The sequence below is a fragment of the Struthio camelus genome, chromosome 1 (genome assembly GCF_040807025.1).
Source record: "Struthio camelus isolate bStrCam1 chromosome 1, bStrCam1.hap1, whole genome shotgun sequence".
NCBI lineage: Eukaryota > Metazoa > Chordata > Aves > Struthioniformes > Struthionidae > Struthio > Struthio camelus.
Window position 1 is genome coordinate 216,053,709 of NC_090942.1, and position 24,300 is coordinate 216,078,008.

General features: G+C 43.5%; 1 protein-coding gene across 2 annotated transcripts in view; it reads left to right on the top strand.

Moving 5' to 3' along the window:
• ME3 (malic enzyme 3) overlaps nucleotides 1-24,300 on the top strand; it is a 139,133-nt gene that overhangs the window by 109,469 nt on the left and 5,364 nt on the right. For both annotated transcript variants that reach the window (XM_068930552.1, XM_068930551.1), the window contains exons 7-10: nucleotides 10,383-10,492; nucleotides 21,941-22,038; nucleotides 22,975-23,088; nucleotides 23,796-23,901. In XM_068930552.1, coding sequence (XP_068786653.1) covers nucleotides 10,383-10,492; nucleotides 21,941-22,038; nucleotides 22,975-23,088; nucleotides 23,796-23,901 — 428 coding nt within the window. The remainder of the gene's footprint in view (nucleotides 1-10,382; nucleotides 10,493-21,940; nucleotides 22,039-22,974; nucleotides 23,089-23,795; nucleotides 23,902-24,300) is intronic.

Genomic DNA, 24,300 nt, shown 5'->3' on the forward strand with positions numbered 1-24,300 from the left:
TCCCTGTGGTAATGGACTTTCATACCTTCCCTGTAAACGCGACTTCTGTGGGATACAACCATGTTACAGATGCTGAGCAGCCCTCTGCCACAGGCTTTCTGTCTGTGGTTTTCCACCTAAGCCAGATTTACCACATTTAGCCTAAGAAGATGTAGCTGGAGAAGCTCTTGGATGGAAGGCAGATGGGGAGGCTCCATTCCTTGTCTGTCAGAGGATAGCTCAAGGCTACATCTGAGGGTTAGCACTAACACAGTTGCATCCCCTGCTTGTGCCGTACTCCCAGGAAGCCTTATACTACTAACTAGAGTCTTTCTCAGAACCAGTGCGAGGAGGATGAAATCACTCTGCATAAAAACACAAGAATGACCGTATCAGCCATTAGTGCTAGACTTAGTGCTTGGAAGTCATGAGGTATGCTATGGGAGAGGGCAGACTATGATTTTTCAGTGCTTTTTTTCCCCAAGAACTTTGTGATTAATCTTGGCTCGATTTTGTATCCTGTCCTTAGGAGTAGCTGGTAGCAGGTGCCCAGGGATGCAACTAAGAGCAGGCATGCGTACAATAATACTTCCTTGGCATTCACCCCAGCTTCCAGTAATCTGAGATTTAGGGATTTCCTGCTATCTTTGTGCTTCAAGGGACACTTTCACTGATTTAGCTTGCGCTGAATCTGCAGCAGGCTTTATGCCTTAGAGCGTGGTGGCTGTATGCGTTGTTTGTGTTGGCATGAACCTAGCCAAACTCCTACCCAATGTTAGAAATATTCTAACAGCCCGAGAAGATGGGGAGGCAGACAGCAGTCCCTGTTGGGTTCATGATGCAGCTCCCTGGCATGTGATTTCTAAACCTAGGCCATAGAGCAGCAAATTTTAGATTGGCTGCAAGTGATATTTTGGTTGTAGAAAGCTTCTTTCTATTGGCTCAGTCTCACATTCTAGCATGAACAACTGCATTTTTGTCTCACTCATGACCACCGTCATAACTGCTACATGTGCTATAAAAGTCATGACTTCTAATGTGGATCCTGGGATCCAGCTTTCACTACGTTACGATTTACCTGGCAATGAAATTGAAATAGTTTATGTTGAATTTACCAAAATTTTAGTTCTCATTGTCAGTTTTTAAGGGAAAACCTGCCTGCCTCTCAGCTATGTGGAAGTCATAACAATGAAAGGCTTTTTCTAATGTTAAGTATAACATCTGTCTGCAGCCTATAAGCAAACAAATGTTTCAAGCTCTCTCTCTGCAAACAATAGTATACTTGCATGGCCCAGTGCCTCCAGGTAGTAAACTTGTCTCTGTGTTGACTCTTTACATCCCTTAGTTTCCTCTTGTTGGCCAGAAACACATACAAATATGCAGACAGTGCGATCCTCAAGTGATATTTCCCAGGCATGAATGAGAATAGGAAAGGCTTAGCCTTCTGGGAGATGCTTATGCTTTTGGCTGGTCCTCGCTGTGTAACCCTGCCTATTACAAAGAGCCCAACAATCACACCAGAGCTGCTACTTAAGGGACTATCAGCAGATTTAGAGGTGAGAAGGAACTGGATCTCCAATAGCAAAAATGAGCCTGGACGTTGTGCCCTGTTTACATGGGATGAACAATGCTATTTTTTACCCCGAAGCCACTTCTGAGCTTGGCCCCAGTGTTTGCTTATTTAGGATTGTTGTCTCTGGCTCTGTTTCTAATGTAGATGAAAGAATATCTTGTTTTCTGCCTTGAGTAAACCTTGGCATGAGATGGGCCAATATTCTAGTTTTATTCACCTTTGTCTGTGAAGGTTCGGTTTGCAAAGACCTTGTGGAAATGACTTGCCTTTTTGCTCTCAGAACACCCCAGCTGTCCCCCATTCCCTTTTCTGCCAACCTGGGACATACTCGGCCATGCTTCCATAATGCTGCCGAGGTGCAGAGGCACTTTGCCTTTCATACGCAAGGAAAATGCAGATTTTTAAGTCACTGCCTTCATCTCCATTGGCAAAACTAGAGCCTGGCTAGAGCTGAATGAGGAGTCACGTGGAAAGTGCTTTGCCCACTTCTAGGTTACTTCTTTTCTAACTATGTCTGTCCTGCTAAGCAAGAGAGGCCAGAGCCTGTTTTCTGGTCCTAAATGGCATAGTTGTTGCTCCTCATATCTATACTGCTTAGCTCTCTTTCTTACAACTCTAAAGGCAAACTGCCTCTTGAGTGGGTGCTTGGTCCAAACTGATCCTGAAAGTATCATCAGGAATTGTATGGCAAAGTACTAGCTGGTCTGTCCAAAAGCTTGCCAAAGAGTCACGCTAACAATTTTATGGTAAGAACGGTCTGAGGACAGTGCCAAGACTCAGGTGCCAGTATTGTTTAATTTGCTACAGTGAACATATATAGTCTTTGGTTTTCCAGTCCTAAGTGCTGATCCCTTACTAAGCATTGTTTTTTCTGATGATGGGCTCCTTTACTGTAAAACTGGATATCAGAACTTTGGTTGGCAGCGTGTCAAACAGCAATAAGAAAATGTCAAGAACAAAGACAAAGATGTTTTTGCTCTTTGCCTGGTTTTATTGAAGACTATGAGTAGGAGTAGCAGTGCATCAAAGTAGATTCCTTGCATCATGAATGGGTGGCAGCAGTGTTATGAAATGGTAAATTCATAGAGGGATTGGAGCCTCCTTCCTGTGATTCTTTCCATGAGGCAAAGAAGTCCACTGGACTTTCTTCCAAAAATTTTTTTTTTTTCCATACACGTAGGAATGCTTAATTCACAGTGAACAAAAATGCCCTCTTAGTATTGGTCAGCAAAGGCCCTGCACAGGTCTCCAGGCCGCCCTTGAAGTCCTGACTTGTGCTAGTCAGTCAGATGCGTCTCAGATTTTAACTGCTGCCTCATGAATTTTTTCCTCTGCGACCTCATGACTTATAATGAAGCTGGATAAACTTGAAGAGGTACGTACAAATGAGAATGAAAGAAGCATGTTGCGTAATCAGATTGTTCAGGCAATTAAGAAGTGTCTTGAATGGTGAGGCTAAAAGCACTGTCATCAGGAAAACATCTGCCTCCCACTTCTGGGTTTCAGGCATCTTTTGTTCCTCACTTTGTGCTCATCCAAGAAAGAGGTATCCTCTACAGAGGATACAGACTTTACCAGCAGTATCTTTCTTGTTCGTTTAGCACAGAGATTCCGTGTAGCTCTAGGTTAATCACAGCAGTAACAAAACAACAGTACAGTGATAAACAAAGCATGAATCCTTGCTTGTTTGTTTTCCAGGAAACAGAATAATTTCCTGATAAAGATTTGTAGTTAGTTATTTTTACTATAGACTTGTACTACTGTATGTGTTTAGCTCCTAGATTCATCCTTTATTAGGGTGACAGTCTTTCTTATACTGTTCTTCTACTGAGGAGCATATTATTTCATAAAAAATCCTGTTTATGCAAAATGTACGTATTGAAGTTCAGGGATTATACACTAAAATCAGTGTGTGGAACCATTCTGTAAACCATTATGTCGCTGAAGGCTATTTCTGTAGGAGTGTTACTGTAAGGGATCAGAAAGAATGTCAGAACTTGAGTCATAGTTATTTATGATACAGAGCCTCAAAAGGTACTGATGCAGAGTAACAAGACAGCAGCATAATCCCTACCTTGAAAGTCTTCTGATTTTTTTCATGAAGAAGAAAAACTGAGACAGTACCTTTGAAATTTTTGTTTCCAGTTCTAAAAAAATGGCTAAACAGATTTGGGGATGGTAGAGAGCAGGGGTCCCCAGATTGCGGCCTGGCAGCCAGCACTGAACCAGGAGATACGGCAACTATATTAAATCATGACCCTTGTAGTGTCAGCAGTTACGGATTTCAGTAGTAATGCTAGTGTAGCTGTGATAGGGTGAGGACATAAGTGAGGTCCTGTTTTTAGATAAATTAGACTGCATATTATAGATGAAAAAGCATACAGAACCTTGAGCAAAGGCTCGGCAGCAGAGTTTGTCTTGCAACTCCAAAAGATCTTACTTTTGCTGAAAGCTATGTAAGTGTAGTGGAGGGAGGGGGGTTAAGACATTGACTTGGATAATGTTTAGTGTCTGTAAAACATTTTGCTGTTGTATTCTCTCTCCATTTCTCTCCAGCATGTGTGAATTCCTTAAAAACCATGTCCATCTGACAGGTGCAGAAATTAACTATCCAAGCTTCCTTTTCCACAGCTAACAAACAGAAGAATTGCTCATGCTAGCTGGAAATATCCATTTCCACAAGAAGGCATAGGTCTGCAGAGATCCCAAGAAAAGCACACTTCAGTGTGCCCAAGAGAAAGGGGAACGCATCAGAATCCAAAATCAGGAGGTCAAAAAACAAACCTTCCTTTTTTTTGAAAGGGAAGAAAAGAACTGAGGGATGGGAGAAACCAAAGTGGAGATTGGCCTTTGCTCTCTTTCAAGCTACCATGTCATTCTAATATCTCAATAGTTTATATTGGAGTTTTGCTTTCAGGTAAAGCCTAGGTGTTCAGCTGTTTATATCCTGGATGCCAAGGAAAGGAAAGTATGCTGTAAGGATGATGAGTCACTGAGAATCAGGATGAGATTACTAGAAGGAGCCAAGCCTAGCTGGCCATGCCTTTCCTGGACTGGAAAACATTCAGTACTGATGTGACCTGCTGCTGTTGGCTTCAGACTCTCCTTCAGGCTCTAAGCTGAAAGCTAGGAGATGAGTCATGTGGATTGGTAGAAGCATGGAAGAGCCCATGAGAGCTGGCAACGTGCCGAGGTAGACTGACCTTAGGAGCCTCTTCCTGCCAGAGAAGTTTACAAAATCTCTCTGCTTGGCCACCCTCAATGGTTGCTTCAAATTTAAAGATACTGAAATCTGGTGGAGTGTATCTTCAAATAGTTATTTTGCAGTCACTTTTTCTATAAAGAGGCATCCTGCACCTACAAACAGTAAGCAAGTTATAAATGCTTAGGTCGGTACCAGTTGGGGCTGCAGTCATATCAGATCTCACAAGCTAAACAGAGTAAAATTTATTAGCTGGTTAGACAAGGACACACCTTACTAAAAGTAATTCCTCCAACAAAAAATCATTATTTTTAGTTTCTTACTAGAAGCACAATTTTTTCCAATGAAACCTGATAATTTTACAAAATTAGTTGTGTCAAAATCTAGTTTTTATTTTTGAAAAGTGATGATGGGGGCAAACTGGCCAGTATATTGCACTCCATTTTGGAATATCTCAAATACCGTCACTGGGGAACACTTGGATAACTTACACATGGAGCAGGGCAATTTCTGTAGAGAAGATCAAAAAAGAAATGTAGATTTTGAAGGAAAGCATAACATTGCGGTTGAAAGGGTGATTAAGCAGTGACTTAGGGTAGATGACCCATACTTAAGATCTTCCAGGACATAGCTGTGGTAATTAGATAACATGGGAGGTGGGGATTCTCTCTCCTAAATTAGTTGTCTAAAGTTAGATATCTGAATCTAAGTCATCTTAGGCTGTTTTCACAGTGACTGCAGAGAAAGTTGCACCTCCGGGGTGTTACCTACTTCTGTTTTCCATGTCGACTGATTCAAAGAAATTGCCACTGGTACTTCCGTTTTCCATTTAGACTGGCTCAAAGAAGTTGCCACTGGACATGCCTCTTTCTCTCCAGTGTCTGAGAAGGCCGCCAGAGTTGTGTAGTTCAGCATCAGACAGACAATGTTTAGATATGTAAAGATAGTGAAAGGAATCCCATTCCATGCTGCTTTTTGCGGGCTGAATTCCAAGTGGAGGCACTCTGAACACTCTTTCCCTTTGCGTTAATAAGTATTCTCCACTTTCTGGGCTAAGCAGGATTTTTTTTAGCATTGTTGCATATTAAAGCACTTCTGTGTTCAAGTCCCAAGTTGGCTACATTTTCCGTTTGGATGCTACTCAAATACTCTTTGTAGAATGCTCTGAATTCCTTTGGGATGAAACGGGTTACACAAATCTTGAGTTACTGTGCTGTGCACAAAGGACAGCAGAACTGACTCATCGTGTTGATATTCACAAGGATGTTAAATGCAAACGGCCCCACCAGTTGTTTTGTTCATACTCCTTGCCAAGTTCATCTGACTGGTCAGGTTATGCTACGATTACCACCAGCGTACTGTTAGGAAAGAGCAATAAAAATTAATGGGTGGGCTTCCATGACAGGGCTCAGTAAGTCAGCTGCTAATTCATGTTTGGTTTCCATGAGTTTGAGCTACACAGGTTCTTTAAAATCCTCTCAAAACCCCGATAAAATGGGTAGTCCTTAAGGACTAGAATCTTGAACATCATTCCAGGATTCCCATCTGCAATATTACTAAGTCCTAAATATTTTGTTCCTTCATTTAAACCATCAGCTCTTGTCATGACTAACTTGGAATCTTTATTAATAAAACTTTAGTTTTCACATTGCAAAATAAGGCTCAAAAATGTGACTTGCTCATACTTCAAGAGGCCGTATTGCAGAGTAAAAGAAAATAATCTTTGAAAAATAGCTCAGTGGAAAGATTTTTCCTTCCATCACTGTCCTGTCATACTGAGGAGCACAAAGAGAAGAGAAGTGTTTACGGGCCACCGTACTTTCCTTGTGCTCTGATCAGTACAAAATGATCAAGGATAGAAATAGAAGTAACAGTGCACTGTCTCCTGCTGAAGATCAGGTGTGGACAATGAGGAGAAAATCCTCTGCTCAAAACAGAAAAAAAATTGTTCAGGTTAATTAATACTCCTGCAAATTTTACCCAGTAGTCAGGGAAATCCACCCACCTTTATGCTATTTGAAATGCTGGTCATGCACACATTAATGCTGGCTGAGATCATTGATTTTTTTAACCAAGCCAATAATTTTACTTCCTCAGTGATACAAATAAATAGTAAGACTGCTGTTAGAGAAACAGTTTCTGTAACAACTAAAGTTGCTTAAAGATTTGCTAATTTTTTTCTGTGAGATGTTAGCAGATGTTAAGAATGGTGTATCATCTCCCTGTTAGCCATGTTTTCCTTGCACATTCAAAATCATAATAAGAGAATCGACCCTTAGAAAACTGATTTTCCCAGATACCTTTTGCATTCTTTCTTTGCACAAATTCCTTGGAAATCCAAAGTGTTCCTTTTGACTTCCAAGACTTTACAAAAAAAAAGAGGCCTAGGAATCTTCATATATTGCTTTTCACAGTGTTGCTCAGCATTTCAGAAGCGGTTTTGTTATTGGATGTCTCCTTAATAGCTGCCAAGATCTGCAGTGTGGACGGTTAAGGTTCATAGGCAGTCCTTCCCTGAAAGACTCTGTGTAACCTGTAAATAGTTAGCAGGAGGCTGATGACAATTTAAAAAAGGGTGAGAAATTTCGATAGAGGCCACTTGCTGTTTAGCCTTGTACATGTCCTGCCATATAGGGCAAAGGAAATAATTTTCCTCTTTCTAAATGATATGAAGCCCAGTTTTTTCCCCTTAAAGTATGACAAGCTAGTATTTCCTCATTTGAGCATCCAGAACCTTCTGAATTACAAAGCCTGTTGGTACCCTGGAAAATCCATGCCTAAATCTCCATGTCCAGGGTGTGAGGGTTAGCGTAACTGCGACAGGATTATTGCGCAGGGCTCTGCTGTTGTTCCTTACAGCACAGTAAACTAAATGAGAAGTTGCTGCTTTGCTGGCCAGCATGACCACTCATACTTGCCTCTGTCTGCCTAGAGAGGGCTTGCTGAAAACTGATACTGCAGAACATGAGGTAAGTGTACTTCATAAAGTAGGAGCTATCAGATGGCACACAATAACAAATAGCCTAACTTACCTTAATCTCTTGTACCGTCTCCAGAAGAGAGTTGAGAAGCAGTTTGATTGCAGCACATAAATACCATCATAGACAGAATTATCTGGTACACCAGTAAAGCAGAAAACAGTTGCTGGTGGTTACAGGTACATCCTGTTTGCAAGTGAGACACAGACTTTGAGCAGCGAGGCTAAGTAACTACTGGAAGAAGCTACCATAGGAGATGATAGATTGTTTGTCTCTTCATATCTTTGAGTGAAAACCTAAGAAGCCTCCCAGAAGTTGTGGATTACCAAGCACAAACTATCCCAATGCTGGATTAACAAAGGGAAACTTTATGGCTTGTGATACTAAAAAGGTCAGATTAGATGGTTTAAAATTCTGTCTTGAGTTTAAAATCTGCGGCAAGGGAGTAACTGGTGGGACTGACAAAAACAGTATTGTCTACACGTGATAAGGTCCCCCCTCCACACAGCGCTTAGCCTGAACCAGGAGGTGGCAGTTACGTAACAGATGAGAGGGAGGAGGCTGTTTGGGGATGTCATGACTGCACGTGAGATGAGAGAAGTTGCCTTCAGTCATGGGACCCACCGTGTGGTCTCCCATGTGGGTGTACCACCCAGTCACCAAAGGTCCTTTGGGGCGGGGGAGAGATTGTTTCTTCCTAAACAGAGTGGTTTTAGGGCAAAACCCACATCACTTCTTACAGTTGGCAAGTTCCCCTTCCCAGCTTCCTGGGAATATCAAGCTTTGTTCCCATGCTGAGAATAAGTAAGGAACTGCAGTGGTATGGTGGGAGAATATGTCACTCTCTCTGCAGTCATAGAGGCAGTCAGGTCAATACTTTAAAAAGCACATGCTAGCCTGCTTTACTTCAGGCATTTGCTGTTAGCCGTATTGCCACATGAGGTAAGAAAACTATGGCTGTGCTGTCCCCAGGATCTCAGCGGGTGCCTTGCATGGATCTGTGCTGTGTGCAGTCAGGGACCTCTGCACAGCACAACTCTGTGTAGAGTGGCCATGCCCCTTTCAGAGCCAGCTGTTCTTTGGTGAAAGGGGAATCATAAGGCTTCCCTCTCTTGCAGAAATATCCTGAGGTGATGCTGCATTGCAAACACCATTGAAAAAGTCTCCTCGGCTTCCATGTCCGTAATTGAACAAAGACCCAAGCACCTAATTTTCCTGTGAAATTATTGCAGATACTAAAATTAGCAGGAAATTATGAGGCTGATTTGGAGTGAGGCATCTAAATACTCTGTTGAATCTGAGCTTTTTGCATCTAAATCAGTTTTAAAATCAGACACAAATCTAAAATCATTGTGACACTTTTCCAAAAGGCAGACACAGGGAACATGAAGAAAGTGTGAGAGCCAACCCTTTTCCTTTTTTGAGGCCGGAGGGTTTATAAAGCATGAGTTTCTCGTGACAGATGGATAGAGGAGCACAATACCTGTCTCCTTGCTGATAGATGTGCTTGAAATGAAAAATAATAATAATAAAAAAAATCTGGGCCTCGCCAGGAGAGCTGACTGCCCACACTGCGAGTGCCATGAAAAGACCTTTTCATGGCTGGAACCACGATTCTTAAATGGAGCATGTTGTATCTAGTATCAATTTCTAGTTTAAAGCATGGGTGTCCCCTACCTCAAGTTTCAGTGACAAAGGAGGGAAGTCTGAATGGGAGGTATGTAAGGCGATGCTGCCTTTGCGCTGCTTACAGTCCCAGAGAGGTTCATATCTCCCTTACAGTGCAGCAATTTAGAGGTTGCTGATAGCTACATTACTCATTCCCTGTGCTTCTCCTACTGTTCGTCTTGGCCCTTTCAGATTTTATTAGCAAAACCCTAATGCAGCCTCACGTCAGACAAGTGCTGAAAGTGGGTAGATATGGATCAATCTGAAAATATACCCAGTTTTTGGAAAACTACATACTTGCCCTGACTATTACTGGATAATTAGGGAAAGTTTACAATTATTTCCTGCTTTTCCGTGATACTCGTTACTAGCAGTCATTGTGCGCTCATCTCCTGCAAAGCAACTTGGTGGAGAGGAATGTGTTTCTAAAGCACAGAAATGTGGCTGTGAAATCACATACAGAAGCGGCCGAGTCCATGTGATTGTACAAGCAGTTTTTTACTCATCTTTCAGTCATCTGAAGTTGGAATGGACACTTGATGGTGTCCCTTTAGCTGAGGTTTCCTTTGCAGTCAGATCTGCTGTATTGTGGCATGACGGTGGCAATATTGATTGCAAAAGGACATTTACTTCAGTTTGAAAAGCTCATCAGTGAATACCCCTCTGAAAATTTCTCATATCAGTAGTCCAAAGATGTATACCTCTATGTAGGTACACAGACGTATATATTCATATCCCTTTGTGCCCCTTGAATAGATGAATTATGAATACAATTTATTCTAAGTTAGAGATTCCACATTTTTGAGTGTATGAACCTTGAGGAGTGCACGTTCTTGTTTGGTGTTACTGTGATGCAATTCTGTTACCATACTGTTATGTTAGTAATAGGGTGTCTAGCCTCGTTGTCCTGATAAAAGATGTACTTATTATCCTATGTTGTTGAAATATTTTTATCCATTCTTAATTACCCTTTGACTTGCAGGTACGGCATGAATTGTCTAATCCAGTTCGAAGATTTTGCCAATGTTAATGCTTTTCGTCTCCTCAATAAATACCGCAACAAGTACTGTACATTTAATGATGATATCCAGGGTAAGTACATTTAGGAAAATGTGAACTTAACCTTCACCTTCTCTTGAGGAAAGGTGATTAAGATCGCAGGACTGTTTATTTTTATACAATACTCAGACGTGTGATCAGCTTTAGAGTTTACACATAAGCATTTAAAAATATAAACAGCAGTCTTAAGTCAAAAGTGAGTCTCCGTTGTTTCCAGTAATTTAACTGTTCACTACAGCAGTGTTGTTCAAGAGAGAAAATAGATCGTGTGCTTTGGATTATTAAGGTAATTTAGAGAGTTCTGTTAATTTTCTATAATCTAGCTAAGACAGTGCTGAAAAATGCTGACTTTTAACAGTTGTGCAAGGTTTTCTTCAGCAATGTGGTCATTAACTGACCCTGGCAGTGTCCCTCTATTGTTATCCTCCCTATTGCATGGACAAATGATAAGGTAAACCAGATTCTTTCCTCTCCGTGGGTGCTAACTCCAGGGTATTCTGAGAAGAGATGTGTTCCCTCCAAGAGTGGTTAACATAACTTCTCCAGTACCAAAAAATAATGACACGAGCAAAGCGGGGGTTAGAAGCCAGCACATGTCCTAGCTCTGTGAGACTTGATTGTCAGCAGACTTGCTTAAAGGCAAAAAGGGAAGCAAGCTTTATATTTATGGCACCCAGATCTTGCACTGGCTTTACTTTAAACCATTGCGAGCAAAGTTTGCCCATCCATTACGATCAGGATCTTCCAAACTCATTAAAAGTAACCCATGCTTCTCCTACTAGTTCTTTCACCTTTTCTTCTTTTTTCTAGTCCTGCTTGACATATGCAGGAATTTTGGAAGTTTCTTCACCTTTTCTTCTTTTTCTAGTCCTGCTTGACATATGCAGGGATTTCAGAGGTTTGTTAATTTAATTATGTGCAGTCATTTGGACTCATCCTCACTTGTACTTGAAAGAGGCCAAAAGAAATGCCAATGTCATTTTTCACACAGTGCTGACTCCTTTGTGAGCAATCTTTCTAGCAGTATTTCTGTATCTGTTACCCATCTAGCAATGTTTGGCAGTGCTGTTGTAACAGATTATTCGTATCTGTCGTGGCCCCGAACAAGTAAGACCCTAGCTTGTGGGAATACAGTTGATGTGATGAGATGCCTGATCCTACTTGAAGACACTTTTCATGAAGAGGTTTTAGAAGCAGAGGAGCTTAAGGCATTTCAGAGAAGGTGAGATACATGTTCCTGTAAAAGAAGTCTTTTTAGGTGTTCTTTCCACCCACAAAACCTTTGGTGACGAGAGCACAGAAAGAGGGCACGGGGCTAGGTTTTTCAGTCTTGAATGCAAGAACTGAGAACTCACACTTCCTTGGAGATGGAGATATGAAGCCATGAAAGATAAGAAGCTGCTGATTTCTTTTGGATTGGTTACTCTCTCTGCAAATAGAAGGGGATTCAGTAGCCCAAAGGAAAAGAGACCAGGTGATATGGCAGAAGATATGTGGGCCTGGATGAAGGTTTTCTTGAGGGAATTAGAGTGAATTGGAAAGGTTTCTTAGATTCACAAAGACAAGAGTAAAATAACATTAAAGCAAACCTGAAGCTTCTGAGTTTGGGAAGCAGGAGACTGTATTTTCTATAGTGTCTTTTTGGTGATAGATCATAGCTGAATGCCTCAGTTCCTGAATATGACTTGCCCAGAGGGGCATTCCACATCCAGGATGTGGACATGGCCAAGCATAGCACTGCCATCTAATGGACCTTGGCTGCCTCTTCCTGGTTAGATGTTTGCTGCAGTGCATAGCAGAGGTTGAACTCCCTGAAAATTCTGCAAAGTCCTTACCTGTTAAAACAATAGGGTTTTACCTCTTAGTAAACTCCCTTATCGTCTCATATAAAGCATCTAGCTAGCGCTGGTTGCATGGTAGCAGAAAAGGAAAGAAATCCTGCTAATCTTTTGAGCAGACATGTGATGAGTCAAGAGAAACAAGACACTTTTTCAGACCTTTTTATGTAACTGTCAGAAAGAAAAGGGAATTCCAAGTTGATGTCCTAGTCAGAAACGAGTTTGGAGGATATATGGGGGGGGGGGGGGGGGGGCTGATGTAACTTGGATCTGCTTAGTTGACTGTCTTAGAATCATGTCAGGATTTAATGGAGTCTAGGTTGGGATGGGTAGTCTAATTTACCCACTCACTTCTCTGTAGTCTTATTTACCTACCCACTTCTCTGAAGTCTCAGATGATATGAGTAAGGTAGGAAGTGCCATTTGCTAACTTACACCCGTTCTTTGTTTTTCCTTCAGACTCTCTGTTTCCTAACATGCTGCTAGTTCATGACTTGCCTATTTAAAAAAGTAGGAGAGTTTAATGCAAACTGTGTTTTAAATGATTAGTGGAAATTACATAAAACCCTGTGTAAACACTCTTGATTCGTTTTACTCAAGTCAAGCAGGAACAGATCCCCAGAAGCTTGAATGATCTCAGCTTTAGAGCTGGCATTAATTTAAGAATATTGATTTAAAAACACATCCTAGGCACAAACAGTGCAAGTTAGGCCAGGCCTGAGCTGTACTCATTTAAACTTACTGCCCATTGCTTAGTAGGAATACGAATGCAAGAGAGCCCACATTGGCCTAACACATGCGCGCGCGCGCACGCACACACACACACACACACACACACAGAGGAGATGTGGGAAGAAAGTCTAAATAGCTCCACTTAATCTCCCTTAGGCCTCCCTCTTGCTGCCCCAGTGCCTGTACAAACAGAAAGCACTTTTAAATATTAATGCCTCCTTTCTTTTGTCACATAAATTATTGTATTGCCAAATCTATCTCTAACCCCACAGAGTTAAAATGACTCAGACCCCTTCTGGTTGCAGCCAGCCTGCTGATGCTTAGCAGGAAGCCTGCCAGGTACCACAGACTGGGTCGAGGCGATTGCTCTTATTATGAAGCTCATTAGCCTGGGAGCTAGCGGGAACCAGCTCCCAGCGCCTACCATGTGGGAGTTCCCCATTAAGGGAGTGCTTCTCCTTCCTCTATGGGGCGATGACATCACTCCTTTTCCAGCTCTGTCTGGGTTCATACAACGGGCAAGAGCTTCAGTTTCAGCTATAAGGGAGAAAATTGATTGTCACTTCTTGTTTCCCAGTAAAGTACCAGGGCTGTGCAGCAAATGTGAAATTGGAGGGACATGAGAATGCCTTCAGTTCTGTTCTTCCTACTATAAGTTTGTTCCACTTAACTTTACGCAGTGATGAAAAGAAAGTAGACAACTGAAAAGTCCTGCAAAGATGTAAACTCTTGTGAACCCCTGATGCAGACGTCCCTGGATTCCTGTTTCATACTAGAAAATGCATACAGGCGGAGAGAAGTTACGTTGGAAGGGACCTCTGGACCACCTGGTTGAACCCCCTTGCTCACAGTAGAGCTAATTTCACAGTTAGATTCGACTTTCACCTTAACTCAGGTTCCTTGGGGCCTTTGTCCAGCCAAGTAGTTTTGAATATCTGCAAGGATGGAAAATCACAGCCTCTTTAGGCTACCTATTTCAATGTTGGCTCATCTTCCTTGTGATTTTTTTTTCCTAATATCAAATTGGAATTTTCCTACGTGCAGCTTGTATTCATTGCCCCTCATCCTTTTGCTGTACACGTCTGAGAAGAATCTGGCTCCATCTTCTCTGCAACCACCAGAATCAAGTCTTAAGTCAAAAGTGAATCTCTATTCGTTCCAGTAGTTGTAGACAGCAATTAGATGCCCTCTTAGCCTTCTCTAGCCTAATCAAACCCAGGTCCCTCAACCCACCACATACACCATATATCCCACCACCCTAATTATGTTGATGGCCCTCATCTGAACTCACTCCAGTTTGTCAATGTATCCCTTGTGCTCAGAGCACCAAACTGGATATGGTACTCCAGATACGACCTCAAAAGTGCTGAAATAGAGAGAAATAATCACTTCCATTGACCTGCTGCCTACACTCCTACTGATGCAGCCTGTAGTGTTGTTTGCCGCCTTTGCTGCGAGGATGTACTGCTGGCTCATCTTCAGCTTGTTGTCCCTCAGGACCTGGTCTGTGCTGTTGCATGGGGTTATTCCTTCCCAGGTACAGAACTTTGCATTTGCCTTTGCTGACCTTCATGAGATGTCTGTGAGCCCGTTTCTCCAGCCTCCTGAGATTCTTTTGAGTGACAGCCATATCCACCAGTGTATCAACCGTTATGCCCAATTTCTTACCATCCCTGACCTTGCTTGGGTACACTCTGTTTTATCGTCCAAGTTGTTAATAGACAAATAGAATCAGCCTCAGTACTGACCTCCGAGGAACACTCTGGTAACCAGCTGCCTTTTGCACTTTATAGCACTCACCACAACCCATTGAGCGCAGCAGTTCAGCCAGTTTTTCATCCACCTTACAGTCCACTTATTCAGTTTGTGTCTATCTATCTCTTCAATTTGGCAGCAAGTTTGCTTTGGAAGTTCACTTCAGTGATCTTGCACAGGTCAAAGTAAGCAATACCTGCCACCTTCCCCTTGTCCACGTAGCCAGTTATCTCATTCGAGAAGGCAGTCACCTAGTTTAGGCGTGATTTACCTTGGGAAATCCATGCTGTTCTCATTCATTGTCTTGTCCTTCATGTGCTGAGACATACCATCCAGGAGGATTTGCTTCGTAATCTTCCCAGGGACTGAGATTAGGCTGACTGATCTGTAGATCTCTGGAACCTCCTTCTGGCCCTTCTTGAAGTTGGACGTGACATTTTTCTTTTTCTAGTCAGCAGGAATTTCCTGTGATCACCACAGCTTCTCAAAGAACGATCTTTTGTAACGACGCTGGCCAGATCCCTTAGCATCATCAGAGGCATCTCAGCTCCTGTGGACTTTTGTCTGCTAAATAATTCCTGCTGAATTAGGCAGGAGTTCATAGGCCTGTATATTTGCAGATCTCTAAAGTTCTCAGCATGGCACCAGGGCTCTGTGTACACATGTCTCAATGCCTTTGTGGTAAAGAGCCTGTCTAATTCCAGCCCAGCCTTCCAAGAAGCGCAAGGCATGCCCTGCTGTGCCTGGGCTGAGCAGAAGTGGGATCAGGCCTGTGTTTGGGATTGGACTACTGAGCTGAAATCTTTATGCTACAACAGAGATCCTTCAGTATTACAGACTCAGTTATCTGATCGGACATAACAAAAAAATTATTTATAATGAAAGTAGTTGAACATGGGGGCAAGTTGCTCGAGGCTCTGGGATCTCTATACTTGGACAAGGCCCTAAGCAACTTAATCTAACTTTTACGCAAGCCCAGCTTTAGGCAGTTCTGAACTAGATGGCCTCCAGACATCTCTACCAGCCTTAATTTTTCTATGCAAAGTTGATGCTCCTGGTTCATCGAAGTGTTACCATCTGTATTCACTCGCTCAGATGTCTGTCTAATACTAAGCAGACTAGTTACTAAACTTCTAAGCAGAAGTTGTTCTCCAAGTTTAGTCAGAATTGCAGAAAAATGAAGAAAATAAATCTCTTATGTGTCATTTAATTAATTGTATCTGATTGTATCATTCAAAAGCCTTTCACATATATGAGCAGGGCAGAAAGAACAGTGCACAAAAGCATAAACCCTAGTACCTCTTGGCTCTGGGCATCTTTGGCAGTCTCTTAGAACTAGATCTGATGCATTGATCAGTGAAGAACTACTGATTTTTAGTGTTTTCGATTTCTCCATATCCAGCTTGAGATTCTGTGAATAGACTTGATTTCTAAAATAGGCTGAACTCCTACATCCTGCAAATGAGACTTCTTCAGGGAACCTCAAGATGGGAAACCTCAAATCACTAGCTACTTTTAGAAAGCTCAGACTTTTGTGTTTCCATAGTCTCTCCACAGATAAAGTGGGCTATGAACTATGCACAGGGATACAGAAGCCACAGAACCTCTCTTGAGTCTTTTCGCAGTGTTTAGAGCATTGGTTCCTCTTTTTTGTTCATTTCATGACTACTGCGGAGTCTCATAAAGTCTCTTGAACCACCAAGCACCCTTATTGTTATCCTGACAGACAGCCCTTTCCATAACCCTTCAAGGACACTTCAGGAAACTGTCTTAGCCTGGAAGAGTACTGCTCCCAGGTCTTAGTAGGGACCAGGAACAGCCAGACTCCAGAACCACAAATCCAAATGGCTTCAAACATTTGGGCAGTTGGAAAGCAATGCTGTGCAAACGTGGCCCATTTTGCAGACAAATTTCCATGTGCTTTGAGGAGCAGTCCTAGTTTTTGGCAACATATAGAGTAGTTTCAGCAAATTAAAATGGTACAGTATCTTATTTTGTTGTTTCAGCTGGCGTGGAAAATGCATCAGTAATTATCACAGGAAACTAAGGGGGGAGGCGGGGGGCAGAGGAGCACAATAGGAAGAGAGCACTGGAAGATACCGTGCTGCAGAACAAAGCAGGCTATGTCCTGCCAGGCAGCTCCTGAACAGCATGCTTTCCCTGTGGGGATTTACCCTGGCTGGAGATAGATGTTCTCAGTCCTGTAGGGATTCACCATTACAAGACCTTTTTGGACCTGTTGTGCCTAGCAGCAGAAGAGGCTTCTGCGTTTTCCCTTGATAGTATTACAGTTAACTATTTAAGGGCCAGCTCCTAGACTCATATCTAAATTACTCATTGACTGCTAAACAAGCCTTTTCAGAACAGCCAAGACTTCCAGGTGTAAATGAGCCTCACTGCCTTGAGTTTATTGGTGCAGTGCCAGAAAGATCGGGCCCATGTGTTCTGTCAGTTTGGAACTGTTACATTTGGTCTCCTTTCCTCTCCTGCTTTTTCTGTTCGCTAAATGCCGTTGCAAACTTCTTTGTACTAAAGAACAGCATAAAATACCTCTGAATAAAGATTTCTGTGATCTTCAGGCAAAGTCCGGGATAAGGAGGCAAAAAGAACAGAAGGCGGCTGTGCTCTGAGCTTCTGGATTACCTTGTTGTGATAAAGCAATAACAGAGCATCCACTGCTGTGATGGAGAAGGGGATGCTTTCTTCAGGAGTGCTGAAAGCTGCCTGGTGCCGTCTGCCTTTATGAATGTGTGGGTTCAGCACTGTATGTGCTGTCTGGCAGTCTGCACAGAATGGCCTTACGTCAGGTGTACCTCCATTGGAATGTAATAATACGGGTCAAGGTTGTGACATAATTTTAAGGCAGTGCAGTTTACAGTCTAAGCACTTTACAGACCAAAGAGAAAAGTAGACACCTAGAGATGACCTTTGTTTGATCTTCATTAGGCATCTACTTTAGGTTGAGATCTCTCATTTCGCTGTCAGACAGCTCTTCATCCCACTACCACTTCCAGAGAATGTCTTCTGGGTCAGCCGTGTTCCTAAACCTGTTTTTCGAAAAAGTGAATTCCTTCCCCAAGTATTGATGCCTTGCATGTCCTTCACATGGTGCACACCATTTCTAGGTTTATTTTCTTAATATCTTACTGAGGGCCCTGGGAGAAGGATAGCAATAGTCCACAGCCATGGAAGTGAATACCTTGATCTGCAAACACTTTACCAGCTCTTTGCTTCAGCTTTGCTGTATTTGACTTCTGATGATGTATTTGGAGTGCGTCTGGACAAGTTCCACTTTGCTTTCCAGTAACAAGCTGAATGGTAACTGCTGCAGGGAGTTCGTGTGAACCAGGATTTGGAAAAGCTGTATGCTTGCTCTGCATCCATAAATTTAGATATATTTTCCTGGCTGCCCTTTACTGGAACTGTTAAATCGGTGTTTGCTATTCCCTGGGCCCTAACTTTGGCTTATTTTGATGGGGTAAAGTGTAAGGAGGAGGGGGATGGAATTTGGCCATCCCTTCCTCCAGTGTGCTGTGTTGAAGGGGGAATCACCTGCATGGGCATTGTATAAAGAAACGGGCATCTGTGAGGGTGCATGCTCCTATCACGGCTGCTGTCAGAAGGAATCGTCTCAGCCCGGATGCTGGCTCTGGGCCCTGAGCAATCACGACTGTTGCAAAGTTCCTCTCCTCTCACTCTCCCATGCCACACAGCTCTCTCCCCACCATGTTATGGCAGATACTCTGCTCCACTGAGCCAGGACGTGGGTCAGCAGAGGCAGGGCAGCACCAGCATTCAGCATGGGGGGGAAATCCTGTTCCCGAACATCCCCAGGGTGTCTGTTTCCACCCATGTCCCCTTAGTCACTGGGTGCTTTCACATACTGTAGAACCTTGACATCGGCCCTGGGCCAGACTTTCCCTGTAGCAGGGATCGTGCCAGGGCTGCCTCTGACTCGGTATGCAAGGCCATTCATGTCTCTGTGTCTGCTCTCCCCACTCTGAAAGTAGGATAATGGTCCTCAGATATGGGGTACAGCTGGGCTGGAGCGTTTACCATTTGTGCGGTTTCTTGAAGCTGTGAAGCAGATCCTTTCTCTCTGATTTTGCTCCAGTGTAGCTCCACTGACATCTATGGGGCTTGTTCTGACTTACACTAGTAGTGTAAGTGGAAAATCAGTCTCAGGGTTTTTTCTTTAATATTCACAATATTCTGAACGTGCCTGAGTCTTACAGATTAATTCTTGCTGGGATTGCCATTTTTTTTGAATGTGCCTTAATTTTAAATGCCTCTTTTCTTTCCTAGTCCTGTTTCTCTGGACTCCCTATAGATGACCCTGAGACCTGCTTACTATTTTGTGATATTATCTTGAGCATCCTCTTTGAGTCTTGAAAGACTCAAGAGATGATTTGTGAGCATTTTCCTTTCTTCTCTCTGTGCCCCTCCATATCTTCCCCCACCTCAGATACAGCCCAGTCAAGCTGGCTCTTGCTAATTACCTAAGGAAGTAGTTATCTGCAACAGTGGCATTCAATCTCTTTGAAAAACAGAGAGATTAACTTGTCGAAGAGTGGTCGTTTTTTTCTTGCTACAACTCATGGTGAAGGCTTTTTTTCCTGTCTCATTTTGTGGTCTTTTTAGACTTGAAGCACACTGATTAGCCAATTCCTTATACAAACCAGCTGTGAACTCTCCTCCATAGAGATGCTCTATTGTTCCATGCTCTGAAATTGTAATTATCAAAGAAAATTATTGAGCTGAGGCCAAGGAACAGTAACTTTGTTACTTGAGTAATGGGGGTGAGATGCAGTTTGGGAGACATGGAAGGATTAGAAACACATTGGCGAGAGAGAGGAGTATTATTAGGAATGGCAGGGCTGAACAGAGTCCTGCTGTTACTTAGTCAGATCTGTAATGCAAGCGCGGGGAGATGAGTAATGGCACACCCTGTCCCACAGGCTTCCACTAAGCTAAGCGCGTATCGCGCTGCAGACTGAGTCCACGCACCCTTTCCTTCTCTACACCCCGCTCCTCAAGTGCTTGCTGGTAGCATGTTTAAAAGGACTCAGAGTCCCTATGCAGAATGTTTCACAGACATTTTCCATTTGTTTAAAGGGGTTTGCAGACTCGGACAGAAATGAGCATTTGTCCCGTCAGGCTCCTCAGCAATCACAGGGTCTAAAGCATTTTTGCCTGGGAGAGAACCAAGAGAAACAAGGTATATCTCCAGTTAGTTACATTTCTTTCTTTTAAATCCTTTCCAGGCATATAGTGCTGCTAATGCTGTGACCTGTCTCACAACTAACACTGTCCCGCTGTAGTCATTCCACTTTCAGTTTTTTTCCTCTGATCAGTCACCCAGTCCCAGCCATGCATGGATGCAGACACAGCTGCAGTAAGCACAGGCAGAGAGTGCCCGACTGTGCGTGTGCATATGTGTAGGTGTTCACAGTCTTTCAGCGGTCTTCACGATGTCACAAGCATGGCATCGCTGACAACGGTAGGACTTTGATCTCTCCCCACTTCTTTGCAGTTCAGCCTGCTAGCGCGGGATCCCTCTCTCCAAACTTTAGATGCCTGCAGTGTATCCGTGTCAGTCGGTTATCTTGGCTCCCTTAAAGAATCGTGGTGGTAAAGAGACACTTGTAGGGCACATTTCATTTGTCCGAATTCAGAGGTCTGCTTTAGGATGAGCAGGATCATACATGTTTGTTCAGAGGAGTCCTATCTTTAGCATCTGGAATCTTCAGCATCTTTAGCACAGAACCGAGCAGTCCTGTGTTTTAAAGACTTACTGAAATGTGGAAAAGGAGCATGAAATAGGTATATGACACCGGTAAAAAGCAACATCTAAAAATTATGCAATTTTCTGGGGTTCCTGTAAGTTCCTTGGATGTTCGTTATCTTCCTCTGTAGTCTCTCTAGCCAGGTGTCATGGCCTTTTGCCTGGTAAATATTACTCTAAATATGGCTTTAACAGACAGAGATTTAGTACAGGAGAAGCAAGAGGAAATTCTTCACATATATCCTTCTGTTGTCTGAGCTGACAAATATTAATATTCAAGCATTAGAGCATCCAGTGTCTGGTTCTTTCCCCTGCCCAAGCTCCCCTTTAAACTGACTGAACCCAGATGTTCTGTATCTTATAATAAACTGATACAAACTGTTTTCTGAGCCAATGAAGAGAATTCATCCTCAGTACTGAAGCAAGCATCGCAAGTGATTCCTTGCAAGAAGGAGGCTTAAGAAACCACAATCTGTGATATTAAACTGTTAGTCTAGTCCACTTTATACCTAAGACACAGACGCTTGCAGTGCCATCACAAGTACTAAATGGCGTTGTTGCCATTCGGGACCTGTTTGTCTGTGCATGGATGGTAAGACGCTAACATTTGCTTCAGGAATGTGGCCATTGCCACTGGTCTAAACCCGGAATCTCTGTTAGGTGTCACTAATTATTCATTTGGGGTTAGACAAGAACTGAACTAATCTGAGTTATAAAAACAAAACTTTGGTGGCATGATGGTACTGACAATCATTTTGGGGTTGAACAATAAAGATTCTCTTTGTCAGAGTAGCTTATACCAGTTCCCTAAGCAAAATAAGCCATCTCAGTAACAGTACTTCTCTGCTAGAATACCTCCTCATACTAGGTTTTCTGTTTGTATGGAAATAGCAGGAGAGAAAATCGTTTCCTGATGCCGTGATATACCCAGAGGTTTCTAGTTTAGCTGTGGCTTTTGCACTAAAGAAAAGGAGCAGGTAAAGCTCGGTTTATTTTCTACATCCTTGACGTATGTAGCAGCACCATCTACTGGTTTCACTGTTCATGGCCATAAGCTGCTCCCGTTTAGCTCGCTGGTACGTTTGCTGACATCTGCCAGCACCCTGGGCTGTGGTGCACTGGCTGATTAAAACCCTGCTCATCTGGATGGACAAGAAAATAGGAAATGTTGGAAACTCGGTGAAACCAGGCTTCTTAACCTAAAAGGCTTTGGGTTATCTTCTGAGGATAAATGTCAAAGTGGGGAAGGCACTCAGATTCTGTAGTGACAGGGCTTAAGAGAAAGGTTCCTACCACAAGGTTTCTAACAGCATACCAGTAGCGTATCATCGTTGCCAGGATGGCCATCTCACGGTGTGTTTCTCTTTTCAGGCACTGCATCAGTAGCAGTAGCTGGCATCTTTGCAGCCTTAAGAATCACAAAGAACAAGCTCTCTGACCATAAGTTTGTTTTCCAGGGAGCTGGAGAGGTAGGAATGTTCTTGAGTTTGTTCCTAAATATCACCTAAATTCAAATTTAGAGACAGAAAAATTAACCATGAAACTTTTTGTAAAGGCTTCGCTTCACAAAGACAAGACACAGAAGCAGGTCCCTTGTCACCAGGCAAGAGTGGGCCCCACAGGTGCATCTTGTTGCTGCATAGAAGTTGCCAACAATCTCTCAGTGATGTCTTGGCCTGTGAGTCCTGGGCAGACCTTGGATACTATGAGGCTGCCCGTATCTCAGTGGGGCTTTAATGTGACTTGAGGAAAATCCCTTATGAGGCAGGGTGCTGCATTAGCTTCAAGGAGACTGGTTCGGGTCCTCAGTGTTGGTATTTAGGGGAAACCAGATCCTTTTTAGCAACAGAGTCAAAATGATTTGGACTCAAAAGGACTGCAAGCCTGTCCAGGACTGCCTGTTCCCTCAGGCAGGAGTGGGAGAAGAGAGCATTCTTCTCTTGGCAGTCCTTCCGATGCAGCACTCCCACTCCTGCTTTGAGTTCCTCTCTGCTGGCATTGTCACCGATGTCCTCCTGTTTTGGTGTCTGCCCCTTTCCCTCCCCTGCAGAAGCCAGTTTGAATGAGAGAGACAGCCTTTTCCTCTCAAGGTACCAGCTTCACTGCTCCAACCTCAGCCTCTTGGAGAAGCCCACAGCGTTTGAGGAAGTCAATCTTTATTGTTCCGGCTGTCCCAGTCTCATTCATACAGGCAGCCTGCTCTGCTGGACAATTGCTTTTTGATTTATGGTAGCACATGCAATGCTAACATCTGCCTCCTGCCAAGAGACTGTACCACCATAGAGCAAAAAAGCCTCCCTGCTTTCTGCAGTGCACACTGGCCCATCACATCCCTTATTTAAAAACTTTCTCCAAAAGACATTGCTACCCCAGTGAGGTGTTTATTTACTGCCTCTGTGTTCTAGGCTGCAATGGGCATAGCTCATCTGATTGTCATGGCCATGGAAAAGGAAGGAATTTCACGAGAAGATGCCATCAGAAAAATTTGGATGGTGGACTCAAAGGGTCTGATTGTCAAGGTAAATCCATCTTCAAGGGTCTGATTGTCAAAGGAAATCTGTCTCTAATGCTTAGCTCCACTCCTCCTGCACCTCCTGCAGGCTCGTGTGAGGCCAGAGCAGGCAGATGCCAGTAAGGGCTGCAGTTCTGCCAGGGTCAACAGGGCTGTTCCTGCTCTCAGCAGGGCTGGGTCTCATGGGTATGACAGTGTACCACCGACTATCCTAAAGGCAACACTTTGGCCTAGGCCCCTTAGTAAAGCAATGGGATGCTTTGCTGTCTCACTAGATTGTCTCTGGCCCTCATTATCAAGCAATGACAGAAGTATTAGGTGTCATGCAGGGTATTACAACAGCAATGTTGTGCTCTGCTTTGTCCTCCAGCCTGGCCCAGCTCTACTCTGTACTCCCTGGGTCCTCAGGGCTTCTGCCCTTGTCCTCCCCTGACTCGAGGAGACTTGTGTTACTTGCACACCTTCTCTGCCTTGCCAGCCAAATCCTTCCTCCGCATAAGCAATGTATTTTGGGGGGGTCCATAGGAGCAGAGGCCAGCCCCACATGCCATTATATCACCTACTCGATATGCCTGGCTGTTTGGTGCTGAGAGGCTTCTCTGAGGAGCCTGGTTGAAGAACAGGGCTGGGAGAAGGAATGAGCTGATGAGTTACTAGTTGTATCTCCAGCTTTTGTCAACAGCCCTAGATTTAATTCCTTCTTTTCCCTCACAGGGGAGGAGCCACCTGAACCATGAGAAAGAGCTGTTTGCTCAGGACCACCCCAGTATGAACACACTGGAGGAAGTTGTGCAGAAAGTGAAGCCTACGGCAATTATAGGTGGAGTTCCCTTAACGTGACCTTTCCAGAACTGTTCAGTTCTTAGGAGATTTTTCTGTCTTTCTTGCAGGACCTCCTTTTGTTCTCCCAGTCAAAACACATTGACCTTTTTTTTTGCCGCCGTTTTGTCAGCTGAATTCTCCACGTCCTTTTCCCTTAGACTGTGAGGCACAGGCTTCCTTTCTGTGGACCTGCAGAAACCCTCACAGCCCACTGCAGAGGGAGTTGTAAAGGCAAGGCAAGATCTGGGGCTCTCAGCACCAAGCACAGTGCAGGCAGCCCAGGCAGGACAAGGCTAACGGCAGGTACCACAAGCAGGTTTTTGGGAGGGCAAGTGCTAAGCACCACAGCCAGTCCATCCCAAGCACTGATCCCCACCCTGCCTGGTGGAGCAGAAGG